The sequence below is a fragment of the Musa acuminata genome, chromosome BXJ2-1, assembly GCF_036884655.1.
Source record: "Musa acuminata AAA Group cultivar baxijiao chromosome BXJ2-1, Cavendish_Baxijiao_AAA, whole genome shotgun sequence".
Taxonomy (NCBI): Eukaryota; Viridiplantae; Streptophyta; class Magnoliopsida; order Zingiberales; family Musaceae; genus Musa; species Musa acuminata.
This window is the reverse complement of record NC_088338.1, coordinates 15,630,001-15,645,608: the sequence shown is the minus strand read 5'-3', so window position 1 is coordinate 15,645,608 and position 15,608 is coordinate 15,630,001. Positions and strand designations below refer to the sequence as shown.

General features: G+C 37.4%; 2 protein-coding genes across 3 annotated transcripts in view; both read left to right on the top strand.

Annotated features, from left to right (window-relative positions):
- The first annotated feature begins 344 nt into the window (after positions 1 to 344).
- Positions 345 to 3,762, top strand: LOC103998537 (uncharacterized). Of its 2 annotated transcripts, XM_009420039.3 has the most exons (4): positions 345 to 474; positions 552 to 852; positions 3,047 to 3,368; positions 3,458 to 3,762. In XM_009420039.3, exons 2-3 carry the CDS (start codon positions 583 to 585, stop codon positions 3,323 to 3,325), a joined length of 549 nt encoding a protein of 182 aa, XP_009418314.2. In that variant the 5' UTR covers positions 345 to 474; positions 552 to 582; the 3' UTR covers positions 3,326 to 3,368; positions 3,458 to 3,762. The 2 variants fall into 2 exon arrangements, with proteins under 2 accessions (XP_009418314.2, XP_009418307.2); XM_009420032.3 differs by having other exon boundaries at positions 3,047 to 3,762.
- Positions 3,763 to 5,033: 1,271 nt separating this feature from the next.
- Positions 5,034 to 15,608, top strand: part of LOC103998529 (DNA-directed RNA polymerases II, IV and V subunit 3) — a 12,090-nt gene continuing 1,515 nt past the window's right edge. Inside the window, exons 1-2 of the mRNA XM_009420019.3 lie at positions 5,034 to 5,646; positions 8,088 to 8,325. Coding sequence (XP_009418294.2) covers positions 5,153 to 5,646; positions 8,088 to 8,325 — 732 coding nt within the window. The 5' untranslated portion in view covers positions 5,034 to 5,152. The remainder of the gene's footprint in view (positions 5,647 to 8,087; positions 8,326 to 15,608) is intronic.

Sequence of the window (15,608 nt, the reverse complement as noted above, 5' to 3'; positions counted from 1 at the left end):
ATGAAGAAAAATAAATTAAAATGATAGTTAAGATTAAAAAATAAAGTTATATATATTAAGTCTAATCTATAAACTATAATTTTTAGTTCTTACATTGATTCTGTGTCTCATCATCATCATCATCACATATATATATATATATATATATATATATATATATATATATATATATATATATATCATGAACAAATTGATTTAAAATGTCTGACAACACTATATACTGGCCATGCGACCGGGGTTTCAGGCAGCGATCGAACCAGATGGACCAACCGGCCCAAACTGGCCCGTAGCGTCTGCTCGATGCTTAAACCGGCTTTATAATAATATTCCAAAAAGAGAAGAGACAAAAACCTGAACCTTAATCATCGAGCCGCGGCGGCAATTCGACGACCTTGCGCCCTAATTCTGTTCATTCCTTGCCCTATTTCTCTGTCGGCGGAATCCTTCTTTACCTCTCACTCGTCAGATCCAAAGGTAGGGGATCCTCTCACTTCTAGGTTTCGAGATCTTGGTCGACTTGCGCACGTTTATCGATGCTTCTTCTGCACCAGGTTTTCGTTCTTTTCCCCTTTAGACGCGGCGATGTCCGGCCGGTCGAGGGATGGCAGCGGAAGCGGTGGCGACCTCCAGTTGGTCGCGGTGGCTCCGAAGACAGTTGTTTCCACCGATGCAGCGGTGGCGGGAGGTGGACGGGATGGCGCGATCGTGGAGTATGCTAAGAGCGGGCCGGTGCTGAGAGAGGATGAAGAGGACCTCGAGGTGAAGCTTCGAAGGATCATGGAGAACGTCCCGGTTCGGGTCAGCAACACCTCCGGCAGCTCCGCTGGTTCCGGCTCCGGCGATTTCCATCAGGTCCTCTCCTCTCTTTCCTCCTCCTCCTCTTCCAGTTCCTGATCTTGTTTTCTGTTGGCGTCGTTTGATTTATGCTTCTATGATTAGAGAAGCAACAGATAATGTTTTATGTTAGTTGTGGATAATTGCCATCACATTTGCCACACTTTATGCTCTGTTTTCGACCTATTCATTGTGCAGTTTGAGAGCTAATCCATAATCTTTCATCCCTAAGTATTTGGTAGACATACCAAAACTGCTATGAGTGGCCATGGCACGACTTCCTAATACACAATGCCAAGTCAGTTACTAACTACCCTCCTTCAGCCATAAAATGATTGCCATTCAGAAATTTTATCTGCATTTATGTTTATGCTTTTTCATGGCGCTAGCAAGGATCATGAAGCATTTGGTTCCTTCTTGCCCGTATAGTGACAGTGACACCAACAAGACAGACAATTGTTTTTATGCCATTTTATCACTCCTTAGGTTGGTCTTTTAACTTTCGCTTTTGCTGCATGTTCGTCAAATTTCCCTAAACCCTAAACTATAAAAGATCTAGAAATCTTTAACCTATCTTCACAGCTTATGAGCAACCACCTTATGTCTTCTATAATGCTACATGGAATGTTTTTTCAATCTTGTAGAGCAACTAGGACAAAATATTTAATATTTTTCAAGTTTGTATCAAGTAATCACATACTTATCTCAATCAACATGATCACCAGTACTACCACCTTATCCTTTAGGTAGCATATATACTATATGAGGTAATGGTTGATTCACTGTCTTAACGATGAACTTGATAAGCATAATGACTTCATCTGGTTCAAAAACTTTCAAGTACTAAATTCAAATAGGGGATTCAGTATGTGAGCAGCATAGTGTCGTGTGAAGATTGTTGATGCAGGTTGTTAAACAATGATGAGTTGCATGATCTGGATGTTGGGGCAGTCTTTTATATGTTATATTTAGCTACTGTTATGTCATAAAAAAATTGGTACTAGATGTTATAGATTTACAGGCACTTGCATTTGCTTTTCTTTTCCTTTTTTGGATCTGTCATGCTCTGCCAAATTGTGATGTAAAGCTTGACTCTAAGCAACTTGTTAATGAAGGATGATTTAGCCTTTTGGCAATAGTTATTTGGCATGATGTGTTTCATGTTTACTTCATAGAATCCAACATGGGTAGTTTTCTTTTGGCAATAGCCTTTTGTGGTATAATTAATTGGGTTCAACCAGTTAAGGGCTCAGGTTTACCAAGTTGACTAAGTAGTCTCCACTTAAAGGTAAAAAGAAAACAAATCACACGAAAAAAATCACCTCGCCAACTGAGCCACCTTTATATTGTTGCAGGCTGCCACCTCTACCGCCTATCATGGGCCAAGCTGCATTTGTTTGACTGGTGCAATTTTCTTGTCTCCTCTCTCGTGTTCTCTCTTCATCTCTCCCCCCCTTCTCCTCCTCTCACAGCCCTTCTGTTCTCTCCTCTCCCTTCCTCCCATCTCCTTCCTCTCCTCCCCACTCCTCTCCTACTTCCTTCAAGCTCCGGTTCTCTCTTGTCCTTCCCTCTCCTGTTCTCCCCTCTCCTCTCCTCCCTCTCGACCACTGATTAATTGCAGTCATTATCTGTTGTTTATGGTTATAAGAAAGGGCACATAATACCTGTTGAATCTTTTTTCTGCTAATTTCTGTAAAAATGATATTTTTCTGTCTCCATCTAAATGTTTCCATGTAAGAATTGGCTACCGAAGCTCTGAGATTGAAGACATGAGTGCTCTATGCTGTGAATTTTCTCTTCATGAGCTCATTTTATTCCCTGACAAAAAGGGACTTAAAAGCATAAATTTCATGACTACTAATAAGAACAATTTTGCAGGACAGTTTTATTTCTTCCATGTTTGCAACAGAATACAAGAAGATGTTTGCCGAAAGAAAAAGAAAAAAAGTACTTAACCTTCATTTCCTTTGACAAAAGAAACTTGCCTTTGAGTGCACAGCCACATTCTGAATGCCTTATTTTTCTTTGCAAGTTCTGTTGACTCTGATAGCACATAAAAGTATTCTTCTATTTGCCACTTGAGTTTTCTTATTTTACACTGATCCACAAAGAAATATCGTTGTGTTGTCAATCTGAATATGCTCACCTTTAGTTTAGCATCTTATTCCTGAAGCTTTTAGTTCTCTATTCTGAGAGTGTTTGTGATTAACAGTATCGACAAATGAGGAGGAAGGAGCAGGATAGACTTGCGAGGATGGATGCTGATTACCAGAAAAGAAAAGAGATAGCAGAGTACAATATGAGGAGGGAGGAAAGACTCAAAGCTGCAGAGGAAAGGACAGCAAAGAAACGCCTGAAACGCCAAAAGAAGAAACAGAGGAAGAAAGAGAAGAAAATTTCACCAAACAGCGGAGCCGTACCGGATGAAACTCGAAAGGAAGAATCCTCGGATGATGAAGATTCCGATGATGGTGACGAACCAAAGAATTAACCTATTGATCTTGCTGCATCCTGAAGTGCCAGATGGTCAGCAGGTAATTCGTGAATCCATTTCCTATTTCAAGCTTCCGCCAGGTGATCATTCGGTCTTTCACCGGGATGCATGATGATGCTGTCATCGCAGACCTGCTTTGGTTCTGGATTGTTGGAGGAATAAAATCTTGGCACCATAACCTGAAGTTGTTTAAGACTGAGGTGCAACGAGGAGATGGTGACCGAACTGCGATCTGTAGATGATGTAGATTGTATAACATATTGTGGGCAGCGAATCTCCGAGCAAAAATGGAGAAGTGGTATCAAAGACAGTACAAAAAAAACAGCTGGAGGATAACGCGAATCAGTTCATACAAGACAGTAGTTAGTAGCATTAATATCATTAGTTTGTCAGTGTGGTATTGGTCTTAACATGGAAGTCAGTCTTTATTTTTACCGCTTATCGTTCCATTTCTCACACGCACACGCAACCGAAAAATGGAATAAAGAATACACGTTGGCCACATACTATTATTTAAATTAGACACGTATAAATATTTTAAAAGATATAATGGCTTGGGATAGAATCGATGGTTCTGGTTTAGTCAAATTTGGAACCGAGAATAGGCTTCAGGCAGTTTCAGTTTCGTTTATTTTTTAATTTTTATTAAAAAATCATCTAATTAATTGTTGAATAAACCTTTTTTTGGTTACTGAATTCTTGGTACAGTGAATACTCTCCACTGTCTCAATCTATTAAGTCGACACGTGGATCACAATCAGCTCACGACATTTACCACTTTAGCCTTCCAATGCGAATTGATCCTTCAAATCAATTTTGAATTAGAGAATCTTCCTCTAGTCGCATACGTTTAGAGCTACTATCCAAAACATGTTTTTGCATGTGGTTTTGATTCTGCTCACTCAATCAAAAGACTCTATCTTTGAACTCAGACGATTGACTAATTTGAGCGTCGAACGCACACTCTTAAAATAATTTTTACAAGAAACTTAGTCATTGGGATTTAAATCAGGATATCCGAGTTGAAAGAGTCTTCTGATTAATAGTCAATTGTCTGTTTATGTTTTTTTATTGTGGCAGAATAAAAATATAAGAGGATGAGACACGACTGAGTTATAATGTTTTTCTTTTATACACATAATATTTTTGGTTATTAAATGAAAGCAATTTAAACTTGCTATAATTGAGCTTCAATTAGTTCAAATATCTATTCATCTTACTTGTAACTTTATTATATATTTTGAGGTTTCAAAAAATGATCTATTTGAAAATTTGAGTAGTTTTTGATGAAAATTTTGACATATTTCAAAATAAACTATGACAAATGGCCCATAATTAGGAAGATGAGGTTTTTCTTGAGAAACCATCCTATAATCAATCAAGTGTATGCCTAGACATGTAGATATTAATCATCAAATTATGATAAAACTTAAAAAATAATTTTTATACGATATTTATCTAATAGTAGTGCTTATATTTTACTAACACTTATTCATTAGCTTAATTGAGTTTGGACTCAAATATTACCTAAAAAGAGACAAAAAAAATTAGTTTATTTTCCAAACAATCTGTGTTGAGTCGACTTGGCCGCGCCTAAACTGAACCAGATCGGCAACTTGAGCCGAGCTTGGTTCAAGCCGAGCTGAGTCTGACCCATAAAACACATCACGACATCGAACCCTCAAGTGCTGCGGAGTCGAGCCTCGTTTCGGCTTTAAGTCCTCACAAGTATAATGATAGTAGTAATAGGGAAAATAATCCCTGCCACCGGTTAAGAAGCGAAGGGAAGAGAGGAGCGAAAGGGAGGGGAAGGAGCTCGAGGCGATGGCGGAGAAGATGATGGGAGGCGCTGGGGCGTCGCGGACGTCGTACCAGCGGTATCCCAGGGTGCGGATCCGGGAGATGAAAGATGATTATCTGAAGTTCGAGCTACGGGACACGGACGCGAGCATGGCGAACGCCCTGCGTCGCGTGATGCTGGCGGAGGTGCCGACCATCGCCATCGACCTGGTGGAGATCGAGGTCAACTCCTCCGTCCTTAACGACGAGTTCATCGCCCATCGCCTGGGCCTCATCCCCCTTACCAGCGACGACGCCATGTCCATGCGCTTCTCCCGCGACTGCGACGCCTGCGATGGCGACGGCCAGTGCGAGTTCTGCTCCGTCGAGTTCTTCCTGAGCGTCCGCTGCGACTCGGACCAGACCCTCGACGTCACCAGCGCCGACCTCCAGAGCACCAACCCCCGCGTCTGCCCCGTCGACGTTGCCGCCAACGCCCTCTCCTCCGCTGCCGATGGCTATGAGTCCGCCGAACAAAAGTAGCTGTTCTCCCCCTTTATCTTATTTTACTTCTCCTGGAATTCGACTTTTTAGTTGATGAGATCGTAAACCCTAACTAAGCCCTAGAACGGGATTTCTGTCCGTGCTTAAACCCTTAAACCTATGAAGGATTTGGGAAGGTGGAACGTTGGATGCCTGAAGCAAACCTTGGTCATTTAGCTGATCGATTTTGTGTAGATGTACCAAACTTCCTAAGCTTTGGACCCATACTTCTCTCCGCCCATTTTGGGAAGCCCAAGGGAAATGTTCTTAAGTTCTTATTAGGAGTTCAAGAAATGAAGTGGGAGGAGCGGCAACTGTGTGAGCTCCTCGTTTTTGCACCTCAATATTGGCATTTTATGCTAGCCACCATTTTGCCATCACCGCTGTGATTCATTCTGTGCTTTCATTCACATCTAAGTGCATAGAGGGTTATTCTGCCAGTTAGGCATGTTTACTGTTGATGCATCTTTTGATCTCTGTGATTCCATTTAGTTGTGCAAAAGTCCTTTCTAATTGGAAGTAAAAAAATGAAATCATTATGTTCCAGCTTCATCAAAAGTCAAGTCTGTATCTTATCAAGACAAATAAGCTAGCAACTTACTGAACAGAAATTTAGGAAAAACAAGCATTGATTATATATATGTATATGTACATATATATATATATGTATATGTATATATATGTATATGTATGTACTGTGGTTCTAGTGGAAAAGTATCTGATCATTGGAGACATAGGAGATGATTGATGAAATCTAGATGAGTTTGCACTTTTCTCATCGACTTTATCACCTTGTTATATTGATTTCATTTTGGTGATAATAAGGTGTTTGCTCAAGTTAGTGTCCAACTAAATTTTAATCTTAGCAAAAAAAGTGAATGCATGTTGGTTGTAAAGAATTATAGTACATTGGGACTCTAGCAACTATGTTATTTCATCGCTGTCCGAATTCTTATTGTAAGTCATCTGTTCAAGTTGTGTTGCATCTATTTGTCTCGAGGATGGTAATTATTAATTAGGGCATTATGATGTCTTTGTCTTTCACCAGAAGATTAGTTTAGCCATGTGTTATTATGATGAGAATAGTGGGCCAGTGGACATCATGGGCAGATTTTGTGACCAAAATAATCTTTTTCTTATGTTCTAATTTCCTTATTACCGTGGTTGTTAAGAAGAACTTCTCTTTCCCCAGTCTAGGCGAATTCTTATAAATAGCTCTCTTATAACTGGTAAACCCCAATCATTATAACTAGTTTAACCCTTGGGTTGCCACATATTTGATGCATTTCAACAGTTGATACCTTTTCCACTAGTAGCATCATGCAATTTATATTTATCATTTAAGTGTAAGTAACTTTTTCTGAATATTGAAGTCATTGATAAGCAAGAAGATCATTTTTTCCTTTTAATGGCATTGAATTCTTTCATGACATTGATAAGCTCCTCACATTCTTCAAGGAGCTTCAAACCGATTTAGGAGGGTCTTGAATCCAAGTTGATTAACCTATTTGATTCATAGTATAGGTTTTTTTCATTGTTCATTTCTAGATTTATTTTAGAAGTAAAGCACTGTTTCAGTGTTATATTAAAATGAAATTTTTGGGTGATTGAAGAGTATTTTGTCTTATGCATATGTTAGATGCCCCTCTAGATCTTTTACATAGGGAGTAGGTTGAATAACAAATGTGACCATCTATTTATTCTTTATTCTGTTCAAGTGCACTGTGAGTTGTGAGATGTCCCTAGCGCCTGGAGTATCTAATTTTTCTTTCAATTTTTTTGTTGCTTTTTCCTCACTGTTTTGTTGTTATTTTTTTCTGACAACCTGAAACTGTCTTAAAATTAAGTAATAAGTCATGGTATGGCCATCACGTACACTATACCCTGTATCCTTTGCTTGCATAACCCTTTATCCAACATACCTTGAGCACTTGTTCAAACTTGATATCACCTAATCATCTACACATGACAGGTAGTCCCCTCAACATACGTACCTATTCAACAGACCTGAACTCTTATTAACAGATCCAAGACTGACACTATATTGTAGAATTGTCTCTTGGCATTTTTATCTTTAACTCAATATATTTCTATATGCCATTAAACAGAACACGATGATTTTTTCAAGTTCCCAGGCAGCAGTGGATGTTAGCAATATACCATCATCTAGAACTTATATGACTGTGATTTAATGGATTTTTTAGTGGTCAGGCATATTATTGTAAACATAATGGTGTTGAGGAATGAAGCTTATTATGTGCCACCATGTTATGATTTGCTGTTGCTTAAAAAATATAGATCTTTGCAAGTGTTGGAAATATTCTTATGGTAGTCATCCTGATGTTGTTCCAATCACCAGCTTCATCATGCACTTAGATACATATATTGCGCTGTTATCCTTATGATGTTATGTTGATGGTTGTAATATTGAAACTAGGGGCATAATAATCGTGAAGTTGCGTCGTGGACAAGAGCTGAGACTTAGGGCAATTGCTAGAAAAGGGATTGGCAAGGATCACGCCAAGTGGTCACCTGCTGCAACTGTTACATTTATGTATGAACCTCAGATACATATAAACGAAGATCTGATGGAAACATTGACACTTGAAGATAAAAGAAGCTGGGTTGAGAGCAGCCCTACAAAAGTCTTTGGCATAGATCCTAATACTCAGCAGGTTAGTGCTCACATTATTATTAAAAGCTTATTTAACTATTGGGGTTGTCTTGAACATGGTTGGGTTTCATTTTGTCCTTGCCATTCATGCTGACCAAGATTTTTATTGGAATTAATTTGGTGTGCCCGGTGCAGACTCTTTTTAGTTTGGTAACAGATATAATTTCTCTTGACCAAGCTTTTGGAGTTGTAAGAAATGCTTGTTTTGCATCTAAAATCATACATAAAAGCAAGGATTAAAATATCATACCGTACTGGTGTTTCAAGCTTGACTCTGTAAGGTATGGTACGCCAAGGCGTACCGAGCGGTATACCTAATTTAGGTATAAAATCATTCGAAAATACCTGAAAATAAAAAAAAAGTTGGGATAGAGTTTTTAAGTTAGAAATAAATATAGTAATAGTATAAGTTTAGCAAAATCAATGTAAATTAGGTAAGAATAGTATCACATATCTTTTTCGAGCTTTGAGGAATCGTCTTGTGCAAGGTTCATATTTCAGTCCGTTACGGATTGTCCCTATGTAAATATTGAAATATCTACAGAACAATCATTTGAATTGTTAGACTATTTTATTACAATATAAACTCTAAAATTCAAATGAATTAAATAATCATATATGTAGATATACCTAATTGTTGATTCTACCACCAAAACGAACGACGGGCCTCCACGGGTGGTGGATCGGGGTCCTCGATCCTATACATTTGTATATCAATATGATATGTTTGTTGGACCCAATCATGAAATTGATCCCACGACATAGTATATTGATATACCGTATGCCATTGATGTATCAATGTGGTGATGATTGTAGGCTGATCGTCATAAATCACGTTTGTCTGAGGCAGGTCCCGAGGCATATATTGGTGAATGTCAGAGCTTCTACTTTGGCTACTGATATGTTGCTCTGTATCATACTGTTGCTTAGAGAAGGATGATCAACCATCATCGTACTGCTATTGCCCTTATGATTCTCCATAATACGATGACTGGGAATACGATAAGTTTCTTTCTGTGTCTACATCATATAGGCTCTGTCGTATCTGCTCAAATTCATCCACTGTCTTCCCCTTCCCCTTCCCCTTCCGCGCATAAACTTGACTAGTACCTTGTCAAGTTCCATGATCTGAATCTTGGGTGGCATGTGTAAAATATTGCTCCTCGGTCCATGCACCACCCTCAAGTTGTGTAGACGAGACCGACAACTACCCGACATCGCCGCCATGATCCGTCGAGGCACTGCTGTCCGTGTTACTGTCATGTCTTTGGACTGTGATTATGAAGGTGTCTCGTCGCCCGACTTGATTCTTTTCTACGATGCGACTGATGCTACTGCCTTCCCATTTGCCTTTGCATGTTGGGCCGACAACAGTGATCGTTGGGTGTCTGTAGTTCCTCGAGCAGTTTGACTCGATGTTGTTTGGCTCCTACCATATTGTGATCAAGGGGATTTTTCACCTGTTGGGGTTGTGCTTCGTCTTTGATTGCCTCGATGATAAAACGCGAAGGATGCTGAGGATCTCCCGTCTCATCAAGTAGAGGATCCTCTTGGTTCTCTACTGCTTCAACCCAATCTAACATCGGTTCTAAATATTCATTGTAGAATTGGAGGTCGATGGGATCAATATATGGTTCCTCTGGCTCCTTATCCAGCTCAGCACATCGTAATCTTAGCCGCATGTAGAGTTTGTTGCAGACATATACCAGTTTCTCTAACCGTCTATAGGAGAGTTTGTTGCGGACCTTCGTGTGAATCAATGCAAACGTTGACCAATTGCGTTCACAACCTTCCTTAAATGTAGCGCATCCCCTTCAAATTATAGCCACCACTCGACTGCAAAAAGATATAAATAAGATTTTATTAGCATAACAAATAATTAACATTAAATATAATTGATAATCAATATGTGTAACTTTTCCTCATCAGGATCCATAGTGTAACGACACGATACAACTACAACGTCGGAGAATGAACCAATTGTTTCTCGAAATAATCGACCCTCTATAAGAGCATCGGTTGCATTAGTAGAGTTTGGTAAGAGTCGATATATAACATTTCGTAGTATCATTAGTAAATCATTTTGTATTCCGAGAGCATACCGATATTGAATTGTCAGATTTAGATAATACGCTGCAAGACAATTTTGTTAGTATGATTTTTTATTATCTAAAAAATAATAAATTAAATTATTCTGAATATGAATTTACCTGCATTATAGATATCTTGATCCATATGAACTTTGATCCGACGATCAATGATCCATACGTATTGGTCGACCTTAAAATCATCTTTGAATGCTTTCTTGACCTCCTCTTTTGTTGAAATCAACATATACTTAAGATACGACATCTGTGGATGTTTGTCCATATCGACCCTACGGAGAATAATATAAAGTGGTTCCACACCTTTTATGATTTCTGTTGTGGTCTCCCAAAATCTAGAGGAAAGAATGGACTTTTCTATCTTCTTTTCATCGCTTAATCTCGAATATCTAGAATCAGACAACTCTTGTGAGGTGACCATTGCCTTCAAGCCATGCCTTTTTTGCTATAATGACTTTAATGCAATAAAATTGGTAGCAAACCGAGTAATTCCAAGTCAGAGTATCTCACCGTTTACATACTTTTACATTAAAGCGTGGACCCAATAATGATTATATATAAACTTTGTAATTGATTGTGCTCGAGCTATACAATTCTTGACCGCATCCAACTCATCAATATCCTTCAGCATTAGATCTATGCAATGAGTTGCATGTGAAGTTTAAAATAAAGTTTTTCTTTTTTCTATCAATTGCAAACCGGCCTTCTTGAAATACGCTCCATTGTCGGTTATTATTTGGACAACATACTATGGTCCGATCTTCTCTACTATAGTGTCTATCAAACTCTTAATGTAGTTTGCATATTGGATCTTTTCAGAAGCATTAACTGACTTATAAAACACCACTCTTCTATTGCAATAAACAAGAAAGTTGATGATACTCATTCTTGTTGGTCCTGTCCAACTATCACACATCAATGTTACCCTATATTCATCCCACTGCCTCTTGAAGGATTTGATCCAATCTGTCAGTTCTGCCACCTCCTCATCTAAGTACACGTCGTAATTCTCCTTCGGTGTTGGAGGTTGGATCCCCGTGCTAAATTTTTGAATAGAAGAGATCATGCTCTAATAATATGGACCTTAGGCTGTGTTGGTTGGAATCCTGTGGAAGTTGAACCATTTTGAAATTATCTTCCCACTATCCCGTTTCTTTTCTTTTATGTATGCATTGTCAATCCATGTCTATTTCGTTGTTTGTGGGAGATAGGCTTACAGATCAATATCAACAATATCTGGTGCGGACCTCCTGCCAAGACCTCTCATAAAACCACGGAGTCCACCATGCCTCATGCTACTAGTTCGGCTTAACTAAGGAGGAGCAGCTGGTTGCCTTATGTTGGCCGACCTTTGGATTTCACTACCACTGCCATGTTCCAATTATGAGTCAAGTTGTCGATGCCTCATTGCTTTATCGATTGTATACTGATGCTCCAATGATGCACGAATCCCAACTATGAGATCCAAGTTAACTTGATAGTCACAACCCTCATACTGATCATAAACTGGTTCCTGCGTAGCCCTATAATATTCTTCCTCAACTCTTGCCTTCTTTTTTAATGTATCTTTCTTTGCTTGTTGTAGCTTGCTTTGAAATAATTTACGGATCTCCGTCGGAATCTTCTTGCATTTTGCAACATTAGGATATCCGCCGGCCAAATGCATCTTCACCCAAGTTGTTCCTCCATCCATGCCAATGTAGTCACAATAAATACATTGCCAATAATGATAGTTCCCATCTATCTTTCGGGCATGAACCCATGCATTATCATATAGCTATTCCTTTAGTGCCATGATCCTACTAAATTTAAATCAAATAAGCTATAAAGTATAAACATATTGAATTGACCAAATATCGATCAAAAATCACTAATCGCAACATTAAATAATTTTATTAAAATATAACTAATCCTATTTTATCATCATAAATATGTTACATACATAAAAGAAGCATTAAATACATAATTTTGATCCAGTATGGGTCAAATTATGATAAAATTATCATTAGATATACTAATCACCTGATTAACATAGTTAATCATCTACTAATTACTTCTCTTTCAACACTATAAACATGTCAAACACCCTAATAGGTATTAAAGACATTAAATTAACCTAAAATCGATCAAATTTTGATTAAATCATCATTAAAATGACTAATCACAGCATTAAATAACTTTAATAAAACCTAATTAAACCTATTTTACCATCATAAATATGTCAAACACATAAAAGAAGTATTAAATACATAATTTTGAACCAATATAGTTCAAATTACGATGAAATCATTATTAGATACACTAATTATATGATTAATATAGTTCATTATCCACTAATTACTTTTTTTTCAATACTATAAACATGACAAACACCCTAATAGATATTAAACACATTGAATTGACATAAAATAGATTAAATCGTCATTAAAATGACTAATCGTAGCATTCAATAACTTTAATAAAACCTAATTAAACTTATTTTAGTATCAAATATCTTTCAATATTTAATATGCATGAAATATAAATATTTGACCTATTAAGTATAATTATTCAATATTAAACACACTAATCATAATATTAAAGATCTTAATTACTCCTTAATTAAAGAAAGAGAATACATACCACTTGATTAGAAAGTTCTTCCTCTTAATCTTCCTAAATTAGCCTCAATTCAATTCATAAATCGTTGTTTTGTAGAGTTTATGAGAGCACAAATATGAGAAAAAAAGAGTTTAAGAAAGTTTAAGAGAGTATGAAAATGAAATAGAGTGAAATAGGGGAGAAGAGTTTAAAAACCTATGAGAAAGGACTCCAACGGTCAATTTGATCGTTGGAGCACTATTATCAAGCGGTAACGATCGAAATCGATCGTTACCGAGCTGCGCTCGGCAGTAACGGTCGAAACCGCCCGATATAACCCTATACCGTCCGATATGGGGCGCTTTTAAATGTTCCGCCCGATAGCAGATAGTTCGTGTACCGGTATGTTGTCGGACCGGTACGTACCGCCCATACCAAGCGGTATCATTTGAAACTGTATACCTTGCATAAAAGACAATTTTTTTGTCAGTTTGATCCTGTGCAATTCCATTATGCATATTAGGGTTGCCTTGGAGATCTAAATTTACAAATATGATCCGTCATAATTTCAGTTATTTTTCATTCTGGTATACTTGGCCGGGGACAATTTTTGTACATTGTAGAACAGATTTGTCAGTTTACCTTATGAATTTCTTTGCTGCACGTGCACTTTTCGAATTCCTCGTGCAGTTGGTTGGCTGGCATAATGATGTGACAAATCCCAGGATTCTTTCTAGGATAGAATTACGAGGATATCATTTTGTTGATGCTGATTAACATTGTTTATTGGTCCAATGCTTAACCTGTGCGAAATTAGTGGCTAATTATTCAGTGCAATAACTGCATAACATGGAAAGACTCATGGTATTAGAGGTATTATGTTTCTGTAGACAAAGTGTGCATAAGAAGGTGACAATGCAACATAGTACTTTAGGTATTGTACTTGCATGTCAGACCTTGGAGTGAATCAGGGCATCTGCACTATGTTAAATTGACTTGCTACAAGAATCTCATGTGCCTATATGCCTATTTTTGCTTATTATTCTTATATTCCTCTATCTTATTTGATAATAAAAAATTACAAACTTCTGAAGTTGTGTCCTAGCTATGGTAAAACTTCTAAATTGTAATCCTTGTACAGCTTATCAAAACCACCATTATGTTTGCTTGATTACAAGTAAGTTTTAAGGTTTTACCAGTTTGTATTTTAGTGTAGCTAGCCCCTTTTTCTCTTCTCTTCTTCCTCCTCTCCTTTTAACATTGGTATTTTGTAGCTAATATATTTAATTAATAAAACTAAAAGTAGGTTCTCTCTGCATCTCAGTATATTTTGATGGATGCAATATTGACAGCATGGTTTTCTACCAGTTTCACCATGAAAGCCTGTAGATTAAACTGAATCTTATGTTTTCTTGTACCTTTAGATTTTCATTGTGTGAAAAGCATATAATTCAGCATATTAAGTTAGAACTTTAAGGGCTTAAATTTGATTTAGTCAAAATCACTGGTGTTTCTTGTTCTGAAGAGTGAATTTTGGAGGATTTCTTTTGTGGGTTGCAAAGTATATATGTAGAAATGCTTCTCTTCTGCTCTTTATGTACTTTGCAGATTTCATTTTAATTTTTTTTATTTAACTAATAAAATTATTTCCAAGTTGTTTTTAAATAAATAGTATTTCTTAGTGGATTGTTGAGCGAAAGTTGGCGTTATCTTTTAGAGGAGCGTCCAAGGCATCTTAGCATTCGGAGTACCACATTGGTTGAGAATGAAGTTTTTTCTGTACAGAAATATCCTTTTATCCCAATAATTTGTCATCTGCTGGAGAAAAGGGTGCAGTATTGGGTTGCTGTTTCTTGCATGACTAATTATTAGAACAAATATGAAGATGGACTTGTAGGAAATACGTGGGTGTTGGCCTGCTGTATCATGGTCACTCAAATACTTGTGTGGGCCACAATTTTGATCAAGAACCAGGCATCTTATTAATACTGGGATCTAAGGGCAATTAAGCCGAGTTTTTTTGTACAATTTTGATTGCCCTAGAGAAGTTAGTCCAAGAGTACGTGCTTAGATAAATGACTTTGTATGTAATAACATTTTTATGTGAAGCATGAAAGATGATGTGGATGATAATTGAAGAACTGATATTCTGTTTCAAGAAACAAAGCAGTTAGGGACATTCCTTATGAATTAACAATCCTGGATAATAAATATGATATCTAGTGCATAGGAGAAGGAAATTTGGGAAAGGAGTAGCTTGTAGTGTATATAGTGTTTGGGAAATTGTGGAAGTAGAAAATTCGTTAAAGGAGTAGCTTGAAGTGTATATAGAGTTTGGGAAAACGCAGAAGAAAATTCGTGAAAGGAGTATCTTGAAGTGTATATAGAGTTTGGGAAAAATAAACGTTGATATAGTTCCTTGAAGTTTTAATAGGAGCAAGGTGTCATAAGTGCATATTTCACATATAGGGTTCCCAGATTATGCCAATTGTCAAACATGAAATTTGGAAGTTATAGATGAAATCGAGTATAACCAAATGATGAAAAACTTATGTACTGGGAACTTCAAATCAAAATACCAGAAAGGAGTATCTTGAAG

Bases quoted from the DNA above. Each gene is read 5' to 3' on its own strand.
- LOC103998537 (XM_009420039.3), top strand. From the start codon at position 583: ATGTCCGGCCGGTCGAGGGATGGCAGCGGAAGCGGTGGCGACCTCCAG. The intron at 853-3,046 runs GTCCTCTCCTCT...TGTGATTAACAG, and splicing joins GCTCCGGCGATTTCCATCAG to TATCGACAAATGAGGAGGAA.